General features: G+C 46.2%; 1 protein-coding gene across 1 annotated transcript in view; it reads right to left on the bottom strand.

The window, feature by feature from the left end:
* Positions 1-883: 883 nt before the first annotated feature.
* The window catches only part of LOC115851710 (solute carrier family 23 member 1-like), a 44,290-nt gene continuing 28,413 nt past the window's right edge, over positions 884-16,760 (bottom strand). Inside the window, exons 6-12 of the mRNA XM_030853910.2 lie at positions 15,857-15,977; positions 14,604-14,760; positions 13,522-13,775; positions 4,401-4,565; positions 3,889-3,997; positions 2,419-2,514; positions 884-1,140 (exon numbers count right to left, since the gene is read on the bottom strand). Of these exons, the coding sequence (XP_030709770.1) occupies positions 884-1,140; positions 2,419-2,514; positions 3,889-3,997; positions 4,401-4,565; positions 13,522-13,775; positions 14,604-14,760; positions 15,857-15,977 (1,159 nt within the window). The remainder of the gene's footprint in view (positions 1,141-2,418; positions 2,515-3,888; positions 3,998-4,400; positions 4,566-13,521; positions 13,776-14,603; positions 14,761-15,856; positions 15,978-16,760) is intronic.

Below are 16,760 nucleotides of genomic sequence, written 5' to 3'. Positions count from 1 at the left end.
TCTCTCTCCCTGCCCTGCCCTCCCACCACCTCCATATATGTATGTGTGTGTGTGGACACATGTATATATCTCTCTGCAGACATGTATGTGTATACACACACCCACACCCCCTATTGGCTCTGTTTCTCTAGAGAATCCTGACTAATCCACTGAGGATGCAGAGAGAACAGGTTCGCCTGGCTCTTTACAGTTTATATATCATAACAACAGTGGCTCTGCTCCACTGAAGGCCTCTCAAATGCTTTGACTGTTTCATGTCCCTGTGAGAACCTGACATGCAGGTTAAGTCTTAGGATCCAAACCTGGTCCTGACTCCACAGCGCCAGGGCCCACAGCCTCACTATACCGTCCTGTGATACACAGTCTGACCCCAAGGACTGGTGCAGGGATTGTAGCTTTGCTGGCCCTTCGGTGTTCACAAATGGCAGGGGCCTGGCGGGGAGGGACCTGCAGGGGAGAGGCCTGGAAGAAGAAGCGTCTGGAAGAGAAGGGCCTGGGGGAGCTGGCAGGGCCTCCAGCCTCTTTGGAGAGGAAGAGAACTGTTCCCGTCACCTTTCAGCTAACAGCCCCATCTCCGTCGCCTGCCCCACCCAAAGCCTCTTCCTCCCGATGCATCAAAATACTGCCAAGAGGACTGGTTTACACTGGAGATGGGAGGGCTGGAGCATGGTGGAAGGAAGCAGCTTGAGGCCAGACCTCGGTGACTAAGTGACTGGGTCAAAGCATGCTTGTCATGGTCTTAATCTAATACTTATTTGGCTGCCACCCCGTGCGGGGTGCAGAGGTACTCAAGAGGGCAGGGTCCCCTCCATACGTGAGTGGGGAGCTCAGCACATTGGGTGGGGGGATAGTGAAGCCTCTGGGACGTGCAGAAGGAGCGTCCTTACATCCTGGTGTCTGTGGCGCCCTTGGGTCGCTCTTCTGAGGGGTCCCAGGAGCAGAGCGTCAGCTGGCTCACCCCCACCTCACCTCTCCCACCACGTTCCAGTTTGGGCCAGAAGGGGAGGCATCGGGTGCAGGAGGATGCGCAGAACCTGGTGCCGATCCCCCAGGGGAGGCTGTAGACCTCCGAGATCTTCGTAGTCTCCTCAGACTTCTGGATTTGATTCCACGCCAGGAGGCCTCTCTCCTCCAGGCTTCCTAAAGAGAGCCAGCAAGCAGTCAAGCCTAGGCCCTGAGGGAGGGGGCGGAAGCCTCTGGCCCCCGCTGCAGGCACTCACGAGGCCTCGTCTCAGTGCCCTGCACCTGCCAGCAGCCCCTCCTCCCCCTCCAAGCCCATCCCAAGAATCAGCTCAGCTCAACTCAGCTCATCATCAGGTGTTCCCTGAGCTCCGGGGTACGACCTTCTATGAACCACTGTTCTTTCCTCATCTTCCAGAGCAGACCTTTCTATATTTCAGTGTTTCTGGAATGCAGATGCATTTTACATTTGGTGGAGAGAAGAAATGTGGGAAATGGAATACCACGAAGCAGGAGCTATCACAGAGGTCCTTTCAAGGGGCCATGGGAGGATCAAGAAGGGAGCACTGAAAGCCACCAGTGAGGGCAGCTCTGCGCTCTTCACCTCTGCGCTCATGGGCTTCGTTTGCTCATCATCACACTTACTTCCCTGTACTGTAATGGTCTGTTGTCGTGTCTCTCTCCCCTACTAGCCTGTGAGTTTCTAGAAGGCAGGGGGGCATGTCTTGCAGCCCTTTGTATCCTCAATACAGAGCACCTGGAACACAGTGTACTTGCTGTGGTTTTTATTGGAATATGAATAAATGAACACATGCATTCTCTCCCTCGTCAACTAGACGGCAGGCTCTAAGAGAGCTGGGGCTATGTCTTTTGCTTTTTGCTTCTGGTGTATTTCTCACCTTAGGGTCCTTTTATGGGCTGAATTGTGTCCCTCCCCCAAAAAAAATCGTGTTGAAGCCCTAACCCCACAAACCTCAGAATGTGACTGTATTTGGAGATAGAATCTTTAAAGTGGTGATTTAGTTAAAGACGTAAAGATGAGATCTTTAGGGTGGGCTCTAATTTAATCTGACTGGTGTCTTTATAAGAAGAGGAGATTAGGACACACAGAGAGACACCAGAGATGCACACACAGGAAGGAAAGGCCATCCATCTGAAAGTCAAGGAGAAAGGCCCCAGGAGAAACCAATCCTGCCAACACCTTGTTCTTGGACTTCTAGCCTCTGGAACTGTGAGGAAATACATTTCGGTTGTTTAAGCCTCCTAGTCTGTGGCATTTTGCGATGGCAGCCCTAGAAAGCTAGTACAGGCCCATACACCCCACCCAGATGCAGGGCCCACTCAGGGTATGCTGTGGCCAGTCTTACATGAGAACTGGGGCTAGAGAAGCAATGTGGGTGACCCAAATGCTGACCATCTACCCAAACTGCCAGCTTACAGAGCAGAGGTGAGCCCTACCAGGGATGGTGTTGTCCAGTAGAAAGCCCAGAAATCCACCAACAAACATGCCCGTGGTCAGCAGCACCTGGATGACCTGGTCCAACTGCAGAATCCCTAGAGTGAAGACAGAAGTGACAGGGATTAAAAAATGGGCAGAGGGGGCTTCCCTGGTGGCGCAGTGGTTGAGAGTCTGCCTGCCGATGTAGGGGACGAGGGTTCGTGACCCGGTCTGGGAGGATCCCACATGCCGCGGAACGGCTGGGCCTGTGAGCCATGGCCGCTGAGCGTGCACGCCCGGAGCCTGTGCTCCGCAATGGGAGAGGCCACAACAGTGAGAGGCCCATGTACGACAAAAAAAAAAAGGGCAGAGGATCTGAATAGAGATTTTTCCAAAGAAGATATACAGATGCCAATAGGTACATGAAAGGTGTTCAACATCACTAATCATCAGCGAAATGCAAATCAAAATCACAGTGAGATATCATCTCACACCTGTTCGGCTTTTACCAAAAAGACAAGAACTAGGAAGTCTTGGCAAGGGTGTGGAGAAAAGGACCCTTGGGCACTGTTGGCAGGAATGTAAATTAGTGCAACCACTATGGAAAACAGTATGGAGGTTCCTCAAAAAATTAAAAATAGAACTACCATATGACCCAGTAATTCCACTCCTGGTTATTTATCCAAAGAAAATGAAAACACTAACTCAAAAAGATATATGCACAGCCACCTTCACTGCAGCATTATTTACAAGAGCCAAGATATGGAAACAACCTAAGTGTTCATCAATGGATGAATGACTAAAAAAAATGAGGTATATATTTACAATGGGTATTATTCAGCCATAAAGTCTGGCTATTTGCAACAACATGGATGGAACTTGAGAGCATTATGCTGTGGCATGAATCAGACAGAGAAAGACAAATACTGTATGATCTCACTTATTATATATAGACTGTTAAAAAAAAAAACTCATAGAAAAAGAGATCAGATTTGTGGTTACCAGAAGCAGGGGGGATGAGGAGGAGGAATTGGAGGAAGGTGATCAAAAGGGACACACTTCTGGTTATAAGATAAATAAGTACGAGGGATGGAATGTACAACATGACGACTATGGTTAACACTGCTGTATGATATATAGAAAAGTTGGTAAGAGAGTAGATCCTAAGAGTCCTCATCACAAGGAGAAAATTTTTTTTCCCATTTCTTTTTATTGTGTCTATATGAGGAGATGGGTGTTAACTAGACTTATTATGGTAGTCGTTTCACAATATATGTATGTCAAACCTTTATGCTGTATACCTGGGACTCATACAGTGATGTATGTCAATTATATCTCAATAGAACTGGAAATAAATAAGTCATGGTGATGTAATGTACAGCATGGTGACTATAGTTAATTTTTTTAAAAAGTGACAGGAATTCCCAGGGACCAGGGACCCCACCAGCTCTGCCCCTGGAGTGGTCACAGTCTAGAGGATGGAGAATCACCTGTGTGGAGCCTCTCCGGGTTCTTGTTCACCCAGTTGGGAACAGCAAGCCCACAGTAGATGGAGAAGCCGAAGACAAAGATGTTTCTGGACGAGTTCATGTCCACGTACTGTAGGAGAGAGGCCCCCACGGCAGAGCCGGAACGATCAGTACCTGTATTGCACGTCAGTCAAACACCCGCCCAGCCAGCCACCCCCGCCCCCCCGCCACTTGAGACTGGAGGGGGAGGCTGGGCTCAGAGGGCACAGGTTCTCAGACAAGTCCCGACTCCCACTTGACCCTGGGAGCTGAGTGGTCTGGATAATCCAATTCAAACTGATGCAATTTTGTTTTTCAGAAATTCGGGTGCTTCTGGTTATTTCTTTCTCCCATTTGGGGCCAGTGCGGTTTCTGGGACTGAGGACTCCCTTCCCCTCCTCCCTTGTCCCCACCCTGTTCCATTCATCTCCATCCCCATATGCTCCTTTCAGGAGATGCAATGCTGCTGCTTTCCTAAGGGTGCCTTGCCTCACCTGAAGATTGGAAATCCCCACGGCAGTGATGACACCAAACATCACCAGGAACATGCCTCCGATCACAGGGGTTGGGATGGTGGCAAACGCAGCCCCGATCTTCCCAAATATGCCCATCAGGAGCAGCACGCAGCCCGCCGCAACAATCACCATCCTGCTCCCTACCTGTAGCACTCAGGGAGGTGGGGGAGAGACGAGGAGCTCAGCACCAGCTGGGTCACACACCCTGGAGGCCTCTGCCCTGCTCCTGGGGCATCACAAACAATGGCTCCAGGGGACCCACAGGAGCAGCATCGACTGACCCAGAAATGGCCCCCCTCTACTCCCACATGGTGCTGGCGAAAGCATGAAGGTGTGACCTTGGGTCCCAGCCTCTGCCCTCACCTCTCCTCTCTGCTGCTCTCATACATGTCTTCAAGTCCTGACTCCAATGCTCCTTCTCTAGGCAGACGTTATAGTGAGGCAAGAAGTCTCTCTTGGGAGGGAGTGGCCCAATGCTTAAGAATGGGGTTTGAGAGCCAATCCCAACTCTGCCTCTAACTAGCTGTTCGGCTTCACGCAAGTTATCTAACCTCTCAAAATGTCAGCCTCCAAATTTAACAGGGGATTAATAATACTTACTTCACAATCTCATTTTAGGAGGACAGCATTACCTTGATACCAAAGCCAGATAAGGACAGAAAAGAAAAGAAAGTACTGTGTGGGTTCACTTATATGCAGATTTTTTTTCAACAGTAAATACTGTAGTACTAAACAATCCATGATAGGTTGAATCTGTGAATGTGGAACCACAGATGTGATGGAACCATGGATATGGAGGGACCACGTGTACAGAGGTCCAACTATAAGTTATACACGGATTTTCGACTGCAAGGAGGGTTGGTGCCCCTAACCCCACCCCACTCCCCACATTGTTCAAGGGTCAACTGTACAGACCAATATCCCTGATGAATACAGATACAAAAACTATCAACAAAATGTTAGCAAACCAAATTTAACAGTACATTAAAAGGATCATACACCGTGATCACCTGGGACTTATCCCTGGGATGCAAGGATGTCTCAACATGTGCAAATCAATAAATGTGATACACCACATTAATAGAATGAAAGATAAAAACATATGGTCATCTCAATACACACAGAAAAAGCACTGGACAAAATCCAACATCCTTTCAGGATAAAAAAACTTACAACAAATTAAATATAGAAGGAATGCACCTCAACACAATAAAGGCCATATACAAAAAGCCCACAACTAACATCATACTCAATGCTGAAAGGTTGGAAGCTTTTCTTCTAAGATCAGAAAACAAGACAAGGGTGACAACTCTCACCACTCCTATTCAACATATTACTGGAAGTCATAGCCATAGCAATCAGGTTAGATAAAGAAATAAAAGGTATCCAGGGCTTCCCTGGTGGCGCAGTGGTTGAGAGTCCGCCTGCCGATGCAGGGGACACAGGTTCGTGCCCCGGTCCAGGAAGATCCCACATACCGCGGAGCGGCTGGGCCCGTGAGCCATGGCCGTTGAGCCTGCGCGTCCGGAGCCTGTGCTCCGCAACGGGAGAGGCCACAACAGTGAGAGGCCCACATACTGCAAAAAAAAAAAAAAAAAAAGGTATCCAAATCAGAAAGGGAGAAGTAAAATTATCTTTATTTGCAGATGGTATGATCTTATATATAGAAAATCCTAAAGACTCTACCAAGAAATTGTTACAACTAATCAATGAATTCAGTAAAGTTGCAGGATACAAAATCAACATACAGAAATCAGCTGCATTTTTCTACACTAACAATAAAACATCTGAAAAAGAAATAAAACAATCCCATTCACAACAGCATCAAAGACAATGAAGTACTTAAGAATGAATCTAACCAAGGAGGTGAAAAATATAAGACTGATGAAAGAAACTGAAGAAGACACAAATAAACGGAAAGGTATCCCATGTCATGCCTGGAAGAATTAATATTGTTAAAATGTCCATACTACCCAAAACCATCTACAGATTCAATGCAATCCCTATCAAATTTCCAATGGCATTTTTCACAGAAGTAGAAAAAAAAAACCTAAAATGCTTATGTAACCACAAAAGACATCAAATAGCCAAAGCAATCCTGAAAAAGAAAAATAGAAAAAAAGCTGGAGGCATCACACGTCCTGATTTCAAACTATACTGCAAAACTATAGTAATCAAAACACTATGGTACTGGCATAAAAATAGACACATAGACCAATGGAACAGAACTGAGAGCCCACAGATAAACCCATGCATATATGGTCAACTAATACTTGACAAGGGAGCCATGAAAACTCAATGGGGAAAGGATAGTATCTTCAATAAATAGTGTTGGGAAAACTGGATAACCACATGCAGAAAACTGAAATTGAACCACTATCTTAACACCGCTCACAAAATTTAACTAAAAATGGATTAAATACTTAAATGTAAAACTGGAAACTGCAAAACTCCTAGAAGAAAACACAGAGAAGCTTCTTGACATTGGTCTTGGCAATGATGTTTTAGGATATGACACCAAAAGCACAAGCGAAAAAAGTGAAAATCAGGAACTTCCCTGGAGATCCAGGGGGTAAGACTCTGTGTTCCCAGTGCAGGGGGCCTGGGTTCGATCCCTGGTCAGGGAACTAGATCCCGCAGGCATGCCACAACTAAGAAGTCCACATGCTGCAACAAAGATCCCTCATGCTGCAACTAAGACACAGCTCAGCCAAAAATAAATAAATATAAATCTTTTTTTAAAAAAAGTGAAAATCCAAAAGTGGGACTACATTAAACTAAAAAGCTTTTGTACAGCAAAAGAAACAATCAACAAAATGAAAAAGCAACCTATTAAATGGGAGAAAATATTTGCAAACTGTATAGTTGGATAAGGGTTTCATATCTAAAATATATAAAGAACTCATATAATTCAATAACAACAACAAACAATTTTAAAATGGTCAGAGGAACTGAATAGACTTTTTTTTCCAAAGAAGACATACAAATGCCAACAGGTACATGAAAAGATGCTCAACATCACTAATCATCAGAGAAATGCAAATCAAAACCACAATGAGATATCACCTCACACCTGTTAGAACGGCTATCATCAAAAAGACACAAGGTAACAAGTGCTGACAAGGATGTGGAGAAATGGGAATCCTGTGGACTGCTGGCGGGAATGTAAATTGGTGCAGCCACTATGAAAAATGGTATGGAGATTCCTCAAAAAGTTAAAAATAGAACTACCATATGATCCAGCAATTCCACTTCTGGGATTATCCAAAGAAAATGAAAACACTAACAAAAAAATATGTGCACCCCCCCACCATGTTCATTGCACCATTATTTACAATAGCCAAGGTATGGAAACAATCTAAGTGTCTGTCAACAGATGAATGGATAAAGAAGATGTGGTATGTATAATGAAATATTATTAAGCCATAAAAAAGAATGAAATCTTGCCATTTGTGACAACACGGATGGACCTTGCGGGCATTACGTTAAGTGAAGTAAGTCACACAGAGAAAAACAAATACTGTATAATATCATATACATGTGGACTCTAAAAAAGCTAAACTCGTAGAAGTAAAGAGTAGAATGGTGGTTACCAGGGGAAATGGGGAGATGTTCATCAAAGAGTACAAACTTTCAGTTAGAAGATGAATAAGTTCTGGGGACCTAATGCACAGCATGGTGATTATAGTTAACAAAAATGTATACTTCAAAGTTACTAAGATAGTAGATCTTAAATGTTCTCACCACAAAAAAGAAATGGTAATCATGTAATGTGATAGAGGTGTTAGCTAATGGTGGTAATCATATTGCAATATATAAGTGTATCAAATAAACACACTGTACACCTAAATTTACACAACGTTATATGCCAAGTGTATCTCAATAAACCTAGGGGAGGGAATTGATGTGCCTGGGGCACAGTGATGCAGGGTGAGAGACAGGAGATGGGATGGAAAGCAAGGAAGGGACTCTGTCATGAAGTACTTTAACGGCCATGGAAAGGAGTTACGATAAATTCCAAAGACAAAGCATAAACAAAACGTAGTATATACATGCAATGGAATATTATTCAGCCTTAAAAAGGAAATAAATTCTGACACCTGCACAACATGGATAAAACTTGGACATTAAGTGAAATAAGCCACCCGCAAAAAGACAAATACTGTATGAGTCCACTTATATAAGGTACCTAGAGCAGTCAAATTCATAGAGACAGAAAGTAGAATGGTGGTTGCTAGGGGCTGGGAGAGGGGGGAATATGGAGTTGTTGTTCAATTGGTACAGATTTCAGTTTTGCAAGAGAAAAGAGTTCTGAAGATTGGTTGCACAACAATTTGGATGTACTTAACTCTACTGAACTATACATTTAGAAATGGTTAAGAGGCTAAATTTATGTTACATGTATTTTACTACAATTAAAAATAATAAATCCAAAGACAAAGGAGACTCAGTAGAGTTGTGTCAAGCAGGGTAGTGACATGATATGATTTACATTTCAAAAAGTTCCCTCTAGGAACCTTCCTACACTGTTGGTGGGAATGTAAATTGGTGCAGCTACTATGGAAAACAATATGGAGGTTTCTCAAAAAACTGAAAATAGAGTTGACATACGATCCAGCGATCCCACTCCTAGGCATATATCTGGACAAAACTCTAATTTGAAAAGATACATGCACCCTTATGTTCACAGCAGCACTATTCACAATAGCCAAGACATGGAAACAACCTAAATGTCCATTAACAGATGAATGGATAAAGATGTGGTGTGCGTATACAATGGAATATTACTCAGCCATTAAAAAGGGTAGTGTTATTTGCAACAACATGGATGGACCTAGAGGTTATCATACTAAGTGAAGTAAGTCAGACAGAGAAAGACAAATACCCTGTGATATCACTTACATGTGGAATCTAAAATAGGACACAAATGAACTTATCTACCAAAGAGAAACAGACTCACAGACATAGAGAACAGACTTGTGGTTGCCAAGGGGGAGCAGGTGTGGGGGAGGGATGGCTTGGGAGTTTGGGATTAGCAGATGCAAACGATTACATATAGAATGGATAAACAACAAGGTCCTGCTGTATAACACAGGGAACTATATTCAACATCCTGTGGTAAACCATAATGGAAAAGAATATGAAAAATAATGTTATATAAAACTGAATCACTTTGCTGTATAGCAGAAACTAGCACAACATTGTAAATCAACTATACTTCAATAAAATAAGTTTTTTTAAAAGTTCCCTCTATAAGTCACTGCATTATTATTAATTGATATATTTTCTCAATTAGGACAAATTAGATTTTCTCAACAAGCAATTATCATGGATTATGTGTAAACTATGATTCCTCCTTCATCTACTGGAGGTTCATTAAGATACAAAACAGAGACAAGGCTCCTCCCCATGGTATTATACAGCATTAACTGGTCCAAAATCAAGGATCAGTTGTGCTAGAGTCACTACTAATTGCTATCACCTGGTTTGCATAGGGTTTCTCGAGCAGCTAGGAGTTTGGGAATGCTAAAGAAGTACGTTTCACCCGCTTAGAGCAGCTATTAGATCTGGAAATAAAAAGTTTCTACAAAGGTTAAAAAAAACCCCACTATGCTGTGAAGATTATGGGCTCTGGTCCACATCCCATCCCAGTACCAGGCACACACAGCTGTCACACGTTGGACAGTAATGATTGTTGTGCTAGTCAAGGGTTGTATCTAGGGTTTGAGTGACAGCTACCAGTGAGACAAAAATGACCTCTGACCTGGAAGCATTCAGCCTCATCCTCAAAAGTTGGAGTTGTGCTGCAAATGTCTGAATATCCCATCATAAGTCTATTATCAATGAATGTGTTTAGGTAGTTCTTGGACCTCTTCTCATGCATTTGTTTCTACTCCCAGTCCTTAAAAGATACTCTATGTGACAGACTCTAGGTCTATCCACCTCATTACAAATAGCTCAATTTCATTTCTTTTTATGGCTGAGTAATATTCCATTGTATATATGTGCCACATCTTCTTTATCCATTCATCCGATGATGGACATTTAGGTTGCTTCCATGTCCTGGCTATTGTAAATAGAGCTGCAATGAACATTTTGGTACATGACTCTCTTTGAATTATGGTTTTCTCAGGGTATATGCCCAGTAGTGGGATTGCTGGATCGTATGGTAGTTCTATTTGTAGTTTTTTAAGGAACCTCCATACTAGTCTCCATAGTGGCTGAGGTGGATGGACCTAGAGTCTGTCATACAGAGTGAAGTAAGTCAGAAAGAGAAAGACAAATACCGTATGCTAACACATATATATGGAATTTAAGAAAAAAAAATGTCATGAAGAACCTAGGAGGGGTGGGATAGGGAGGGTGGGAGGGAGGGAGACGCAAGAGGGAAGAGATATGGGAACATATGTATAACTGATTCACTTTAAAGCAGAAACTAACACACCATTGTAAGGCAATTATACTCTAATAAAGATGTTAAAAAAATAAAATAAAAGAAGATACTCTAGTGTAGTTTCAGTTTTGCAAGATGAAAAAGTTCTGGAGATCTGTTGCACAGCAATGTGAATACACTGAATACTACTGAACTGTACACAAAAATAATTAAGATGGTAGATTTTATGTTATGTGTCTTTTACCACAATATAAGCATTTTTTTAAGATACTCTAGTGTCAACACAACTTGAAGTCCATTAATGCAGCAATAAAGTAGCAGATTCGGCCTTTGCTTATTTTTCTTTCCAGTTTAAGAGCTAATTTATTTAACTGTCTTCATTAGAAGACAAGTGATAGGAATTAACCACATCAAAATAACTTTTTTTGTTTACAACCCTAGCAATGAACCGTGCCTTTGTGGGAACAAAGGTGTGCTTCTAAGCACAACAGATCAACTTGTCAGGTTCAACCAATACCCTTTGCATATAATAATGGTCTCATAAAGATGGCAGGTCACCCCCAATCCTACTACCACGGAATTTATCATGCAGCCCTGGGCATCTTTTGGTCTCAGGATTCACATCTGGGCTGGGAGCCATGACACCCTAGAAAAGTGATGGGAGATCTTTGGCCTTCAGCCTGATTTCTCCGGACTGACCAGGGGAGAACCAAGAATAGGTCAGAGCCCATGAATGCAGATGCAACACGGGGCCACAAGGGGGAGGTGTGAGTCCAAACCAGAGTTAATGGGTCTGAGGGATTTGTAGCCTGTTTGGTGTCTGTGTATCTTTTCTTGCCTGCTCTTTCCCTCTCCTGTAAAGGGTCTTAATTTAGAAATGATACATCAAAAAATTTTTTGTTCTGTTTATTGAATATAATTTTCTGTTCTGCGTGAGATATCTTCCCTTCAGCAAGAAAAATATTTGCTGCTTTATACTTACACAGGCCATTCCCACATTTCTGTGTGGGTCAGTGGCCCTCACGTAGAAAAACGTTCCTCTCACTTGCACCGAAGGTCTTGAAACTTTGGGGAAATGTCAAAGAGTCCACAGTGTCCAAGCACATAGAACTTGCCGTAGGGTTGGGTGCTGGCTCTGCTGTTTGCTCACAGATTTTAACTCTCACTATGGGCCAGAGGCCATGCAGGGTACAGAGGTAGATAGGTCCAAGGGAGCTATCAGAAAATACAGGGTGGGGATGTGGGTGGAGGAAAGTGAGTACTTTCCAAAGCTCACTTCACTTGTGCTGGGAAACACTGTACCTATGCACTGAAGCATACAGGAAAGCAACATCGTAATGATATTCTTTTCTAAGTCACCTTAGAAAGCACCATCTTGGGGACTTCCCTGGTGGTGCAGTGGTTAAGAATCCACCTGCCAATGCAGGGGACACGAGTTCCATCCCTGGTCTGGGAAGATCCCACATGCCACGGAGCAATTAAGCCCATGCGCCACAACTACTGAGCCTGCGCTCTAGAGCCCGTGAGCCACAACTACTGAAGGCTGCGTGCCTAGAGCCCGTGCTCCGCAAGGAGAAGCCACCGCAATGAGAAGCCCGCGCACCGCAACGAAGAGTAGCACCCGCTCGCCGCAACTAGAGAAAGCCCACGCACAGCAACAAAGACCCAATGCAGCCATAAATAATAGTAAGAAGAAGAAAGCACATCTTGAAGAATTCTTGCTGACCTCATGAGGCTTTCCTGTGGAAAATGGGAGCCTGGAAGAGATTTTAAGCAGGGACTAATTTAATTGGGTTCTAGAAAGATCCTTGGGCAGCCATGTGGTAGCTAGATTAGAGATGGGCAAGATCCTGGGAAGAGACAGTTAGGGATACTGCCATGTCCAGGTGGGAGATGATAAAGCTGTGATACTGGGAATGGAGACAAGAGGACAGGAGGGCAGCACGCATGCTGAGAAAATAGAATCCACTGTGAGAAGCACACAACAGAGAGAAGTTAAGGATGACTGGGTGAATTCACGAAGACAAGGTTTACGGGAGAAGAAGTAAGGATGGGGGCATGGACTGAGCATAATAGAGGCCATTCTGAGTGTGAGGTACCCTTGGGACATTCAGGTGGAGGTGACCACAACCAAGAAGGTCAAGTATAGTAAGCAAAATAAAGGCTCCTCAAAGATGTCCATGCCCAACCCTGTGAATACGTTACCTTAATGGCAAAAGGACTTTGCAATGTGATTAAGGATTTTGAGATGGACGGAGTAGCCTGAGTTACCCAGGTGGGCCCAGCCTAATTACATGCATCCTTATGAGCAGGTAATCTTTCCCAGCTGTGGTCAAAGGGAGACGTGACTAAGGAAGAAAGGTCAGAGAGACGCCATGTTGCTGGCTTTAAAGATGGAGGAAAGGGGCCAGAGCCAAGGAATGTGGGCAGCCTCTAGATAATGGAAAAAGCAAGGAAATGGATTCTCCCCTGTAACCTCCAGAAAGGAACACGGCCCTGCCAATTCCTTTACTGTAGCCCTGTGAGACCCGCACTGGAATTCTGACTTCCAGATCAGTAAAATAATACATCTGGGCTGTCGGAAGCCATGAAGTTTGTGATAATTTGTTGCAGCAACAATAAGAGGCTAAGACACTGATGACAGATTCAGGTACCCAGGCTGCCCACCCACCACCCCACCCCCGGGGCCACTGTCAGCAGCCTTACCCTGGTGATGCCCAGAGCGCCGACATTCTCGCTGTAGGAGGTGGTGCCATTCCCCGTACCCCAGGCCCCTGCCAGCAGGCAGCCCAGGCCCTCGATGCCGATGCCTCGGTTGATGGCGTGCTTCGGAGGGGGTGGTGCCCCCACCAGGCGGGCACAGGCATAATAATCGCCTACCGACTCCACCATTGAGGAGATCACCCCCGCGACGATCCCAAAGACCCCAGCCAGGCTGATGGTGGGGAGGCCCCACTGCCCTGAAATTGCAGCGCAGAGGGAATGTTCATCCGGAAGATAACAGGCTGCTGGACCCCAAATAATTCCCTTGCCAGAGGGTTCTCCGGAAGGCTTTAAAGACCAGGCAACATGTCTTCCAACCCAACAGCTGTCCTGAAGCTTTGTCTCAGACTCCTGCCCTCCCGTGCCTCCCTGAGGGTAGGTCAGAGGCCCTGACCTTGAGGTCACAGTGCACAAAAAGAACCAGAAACCGGGCCTCTTTCCGGGAAGGCCTTGAAGCCTTTTGAAGGCCTCCAGGATTCTTACTCAGGGAGGTTCTGGCTCCCCAGTCCATGAGGCCAGGACCTCCTCACCCCTACAACTGGAACGTGGTTATTCTCACACCCTGAGCCAAGAACTGCAGGGAAAGGAGATGCCCTTGACCAGCAACCCAGAAATGTTCTAATTCAGTCCCAAGCCTCCCTTGTGTGGGATCCACCAGTTCCACGAGGAGACCCAAAGGTTGGCTAAGAGGTCAGGATCCCTCTGTGCTTTCCCCACCCGCAGTGGATGGGGCCTGAGCAATGTGGAGGAGGGGATGAGGCATGCGGGCCAGGAAGGAGGTAGGTCTGGGAGAGGGAACCTTTGGTCTACCACCCCCAAAGCATTCTTAGGACCACCCAAGGGTCTCCTTCCTCTCTTAGGGGTCTCATATGGACTCCGTGGGGCCTGTCCCTCCTTGCCAGATCCCATGGAGGAGATCCCGTCCCGGCTCTACTCATTTCCCCCTCTGGTGCCTGAGCCTCACGGGCAGTCCTGGGAAGCACATGCCCCAGGCAAGATGGGCCCCGGCGTCGGCGTCTCGTTACCTGGGTAAGGGAAGCGAAACCAAGGAGCCTGGCTCAGGACGTCGCCTTTGGTGTCTGTGCGGGCCAGGTACCCGTAGGCTGCAGGTGCCGAGGGGAGGGCGTCGGTGACTGTGAGCACGAAGCACAGCAGCCACGAGATGCAGAGCGCCAGCAACACCTGCCGGAGGGAGGGAGGCGCCCTTCACACTGGGCCCCACCCCTGCACCTGCCCACACCTCCCAGAGAGGGTGGGCGAAGGAGGGAGTCGGGAAAGCTCTTTGAGATGAGGAAGTGTTGGGCTACAAACCCTTCCAGTGACAACAGGAATCCGCTGTGTCAATGGATAATGAACACATTACGGGAATAGAGAAACTAAACTGTGGGGAGACCTTGCGTCAAGTAGAGGCAGAAATGTCTAGGAAAGTGGACACAGCCTGGGTCAGAAGGATTGCAGTCTGACTCCCTCTCTATTGCTTGCTGGTCCCATGACCCTGGATCAAATTCCCTGAGCCTCAGTGTCCTCATCTGTACAATGGAATTACAACCATTGCTCTGCAGAGCCTGAGGCAGGATTTCTTAAAGTGAGGTCCTCAGATATACTGACTTTTAAGCTCTGATGGTAGAACCCCTGACATCGGCATTTTTAGCAATGTCCCCAGGTGATTCTTATGCATACCGAACTTCTGAACCACTGGCCTACAGGATTGCTGAGGGATCAATGAGATCACTATGTGGAAGTAACTTTTTATAATGCAGGATGTATTTCACAGATAAATTGAACCTGAAAACACATTTGTGTGGTTGGCAATGGCACCTACTTGACAGAGTGGAGCAAATTCAACAGAGAAGGCTCTGAAAAAGGAGACACCATCATTGTCAGCAGGATCTGAATTATCCAGGAGCCAATGAGAAAGAACCTGATCTAAGCAACTTGGCCCTTAGTTTTGCACCTTTAGCGGTGAGCCTGGCTGTCTCCCCCAGTGCCATGCTATGAGGACGGCCCAGGGACACGAGAAGACTGTCCCACAGCAGTGCCCAGGGCAGCAACCTGGGGCGAGTTCTCTACTCCTGGGAGAGAAGCAATGAGGGAAGATCTGGGATGGCATTACACCAAGGCTCCCACCACCCACGGGGCAATTAAGGGAGGCTCAGGAGGCGAGGCCGCTGCAGGTGGAGAGCATTTGACTTGGGGGCCATCTGGGAGAGCAACAGGCTGTCCCTCACTCTCCAGGTGAGTCAACTAAGAATGGCAGAGGGTGGGGAGCGCTTCTTACAGGGAAGACCTGAAACAGGTAGAACTTAGAGGTGTGACACTTCTTCTCTCTTCCGTAAACAGGCACAGGCACCGCGATGTTTTTCAGGTACTGAGAAAACAGCACGATGAGGAAGATGGTCCTGAAACAGAAACAAACCACACCCAACCTGGCAAACTTGGGCTCATCACGAGCAACGGTCCGGGAAGGCGTGCCATCACGTGTCTCTGGGACTATGGGGCAGTGGCTGTGCTGGGAGGGTCCCCATCTAGGCCCTGCTCTGCAGTGTAGGCAGCATCCTGCCAGTTCTGAAAAGGTGGGCAGGCCCCTTTCAGAGGCTGCTGGTGGCTGAAGAGGAACAGTGGGCAGGGGCCTGAGAAATAAGCATGGCAGCTGCACAGATCCAGACTGAAGCCAGTGAGGCCAGAGTCAGGCCACCTTCTCTCCCAGGTGGTCCTGCAGGTCCTTGCGGTCAGACCACAACAGACAGAGTGAATGAGCGTGTCCAGGGTCATGCCCAAGTCCCTTCAAAGCTCTGTTTAAATGCTGAAGGCCTCTTTTTCTGGGAAGCCTTCCTGACACCACCCCCCACCCTCGGCAAGCTGGCTGTCACCACCCCATCCCCTGAACCAGCCGGCACACTGTGACTCTCATCACTGTCTCCTGGTGTCACAGGCACTTGGACACAAGTCTTATCCCTCTACTACGCTACAAAATGCTTGAGAGCTGGGGCCATGTCTTTGCACTCTTCCCAGGTGCTGGAGGTTTACAAATATTTGCTCAGTGAAAACCTAGGAGGCAGGGGACGGGTAGCATCAGCTGTCTGTGAACCCTACGCTAAGTATGTTTATACCCTGCCTGTGATGAACTTATTGTCTGTGAGGACTGACAACATAAGAAATAGTAATAATACATTCTAAGTAGC

Source organism: Globicephala melas, chromosome 9 (assembly GCF_963455315.2).
Source record: "Globicephala melas chromosome 9, mGloMel1.2, whole genome shotgun sequence".
NCBI lineage: Eukaryota > Metazoa > Chordata > Mammalia > Artiodactyla > Delphinidae > Globicephala > Globicephala melas.
This window is presented reverse-complemented; position numbering and strand designations above follow the sequence as displayed.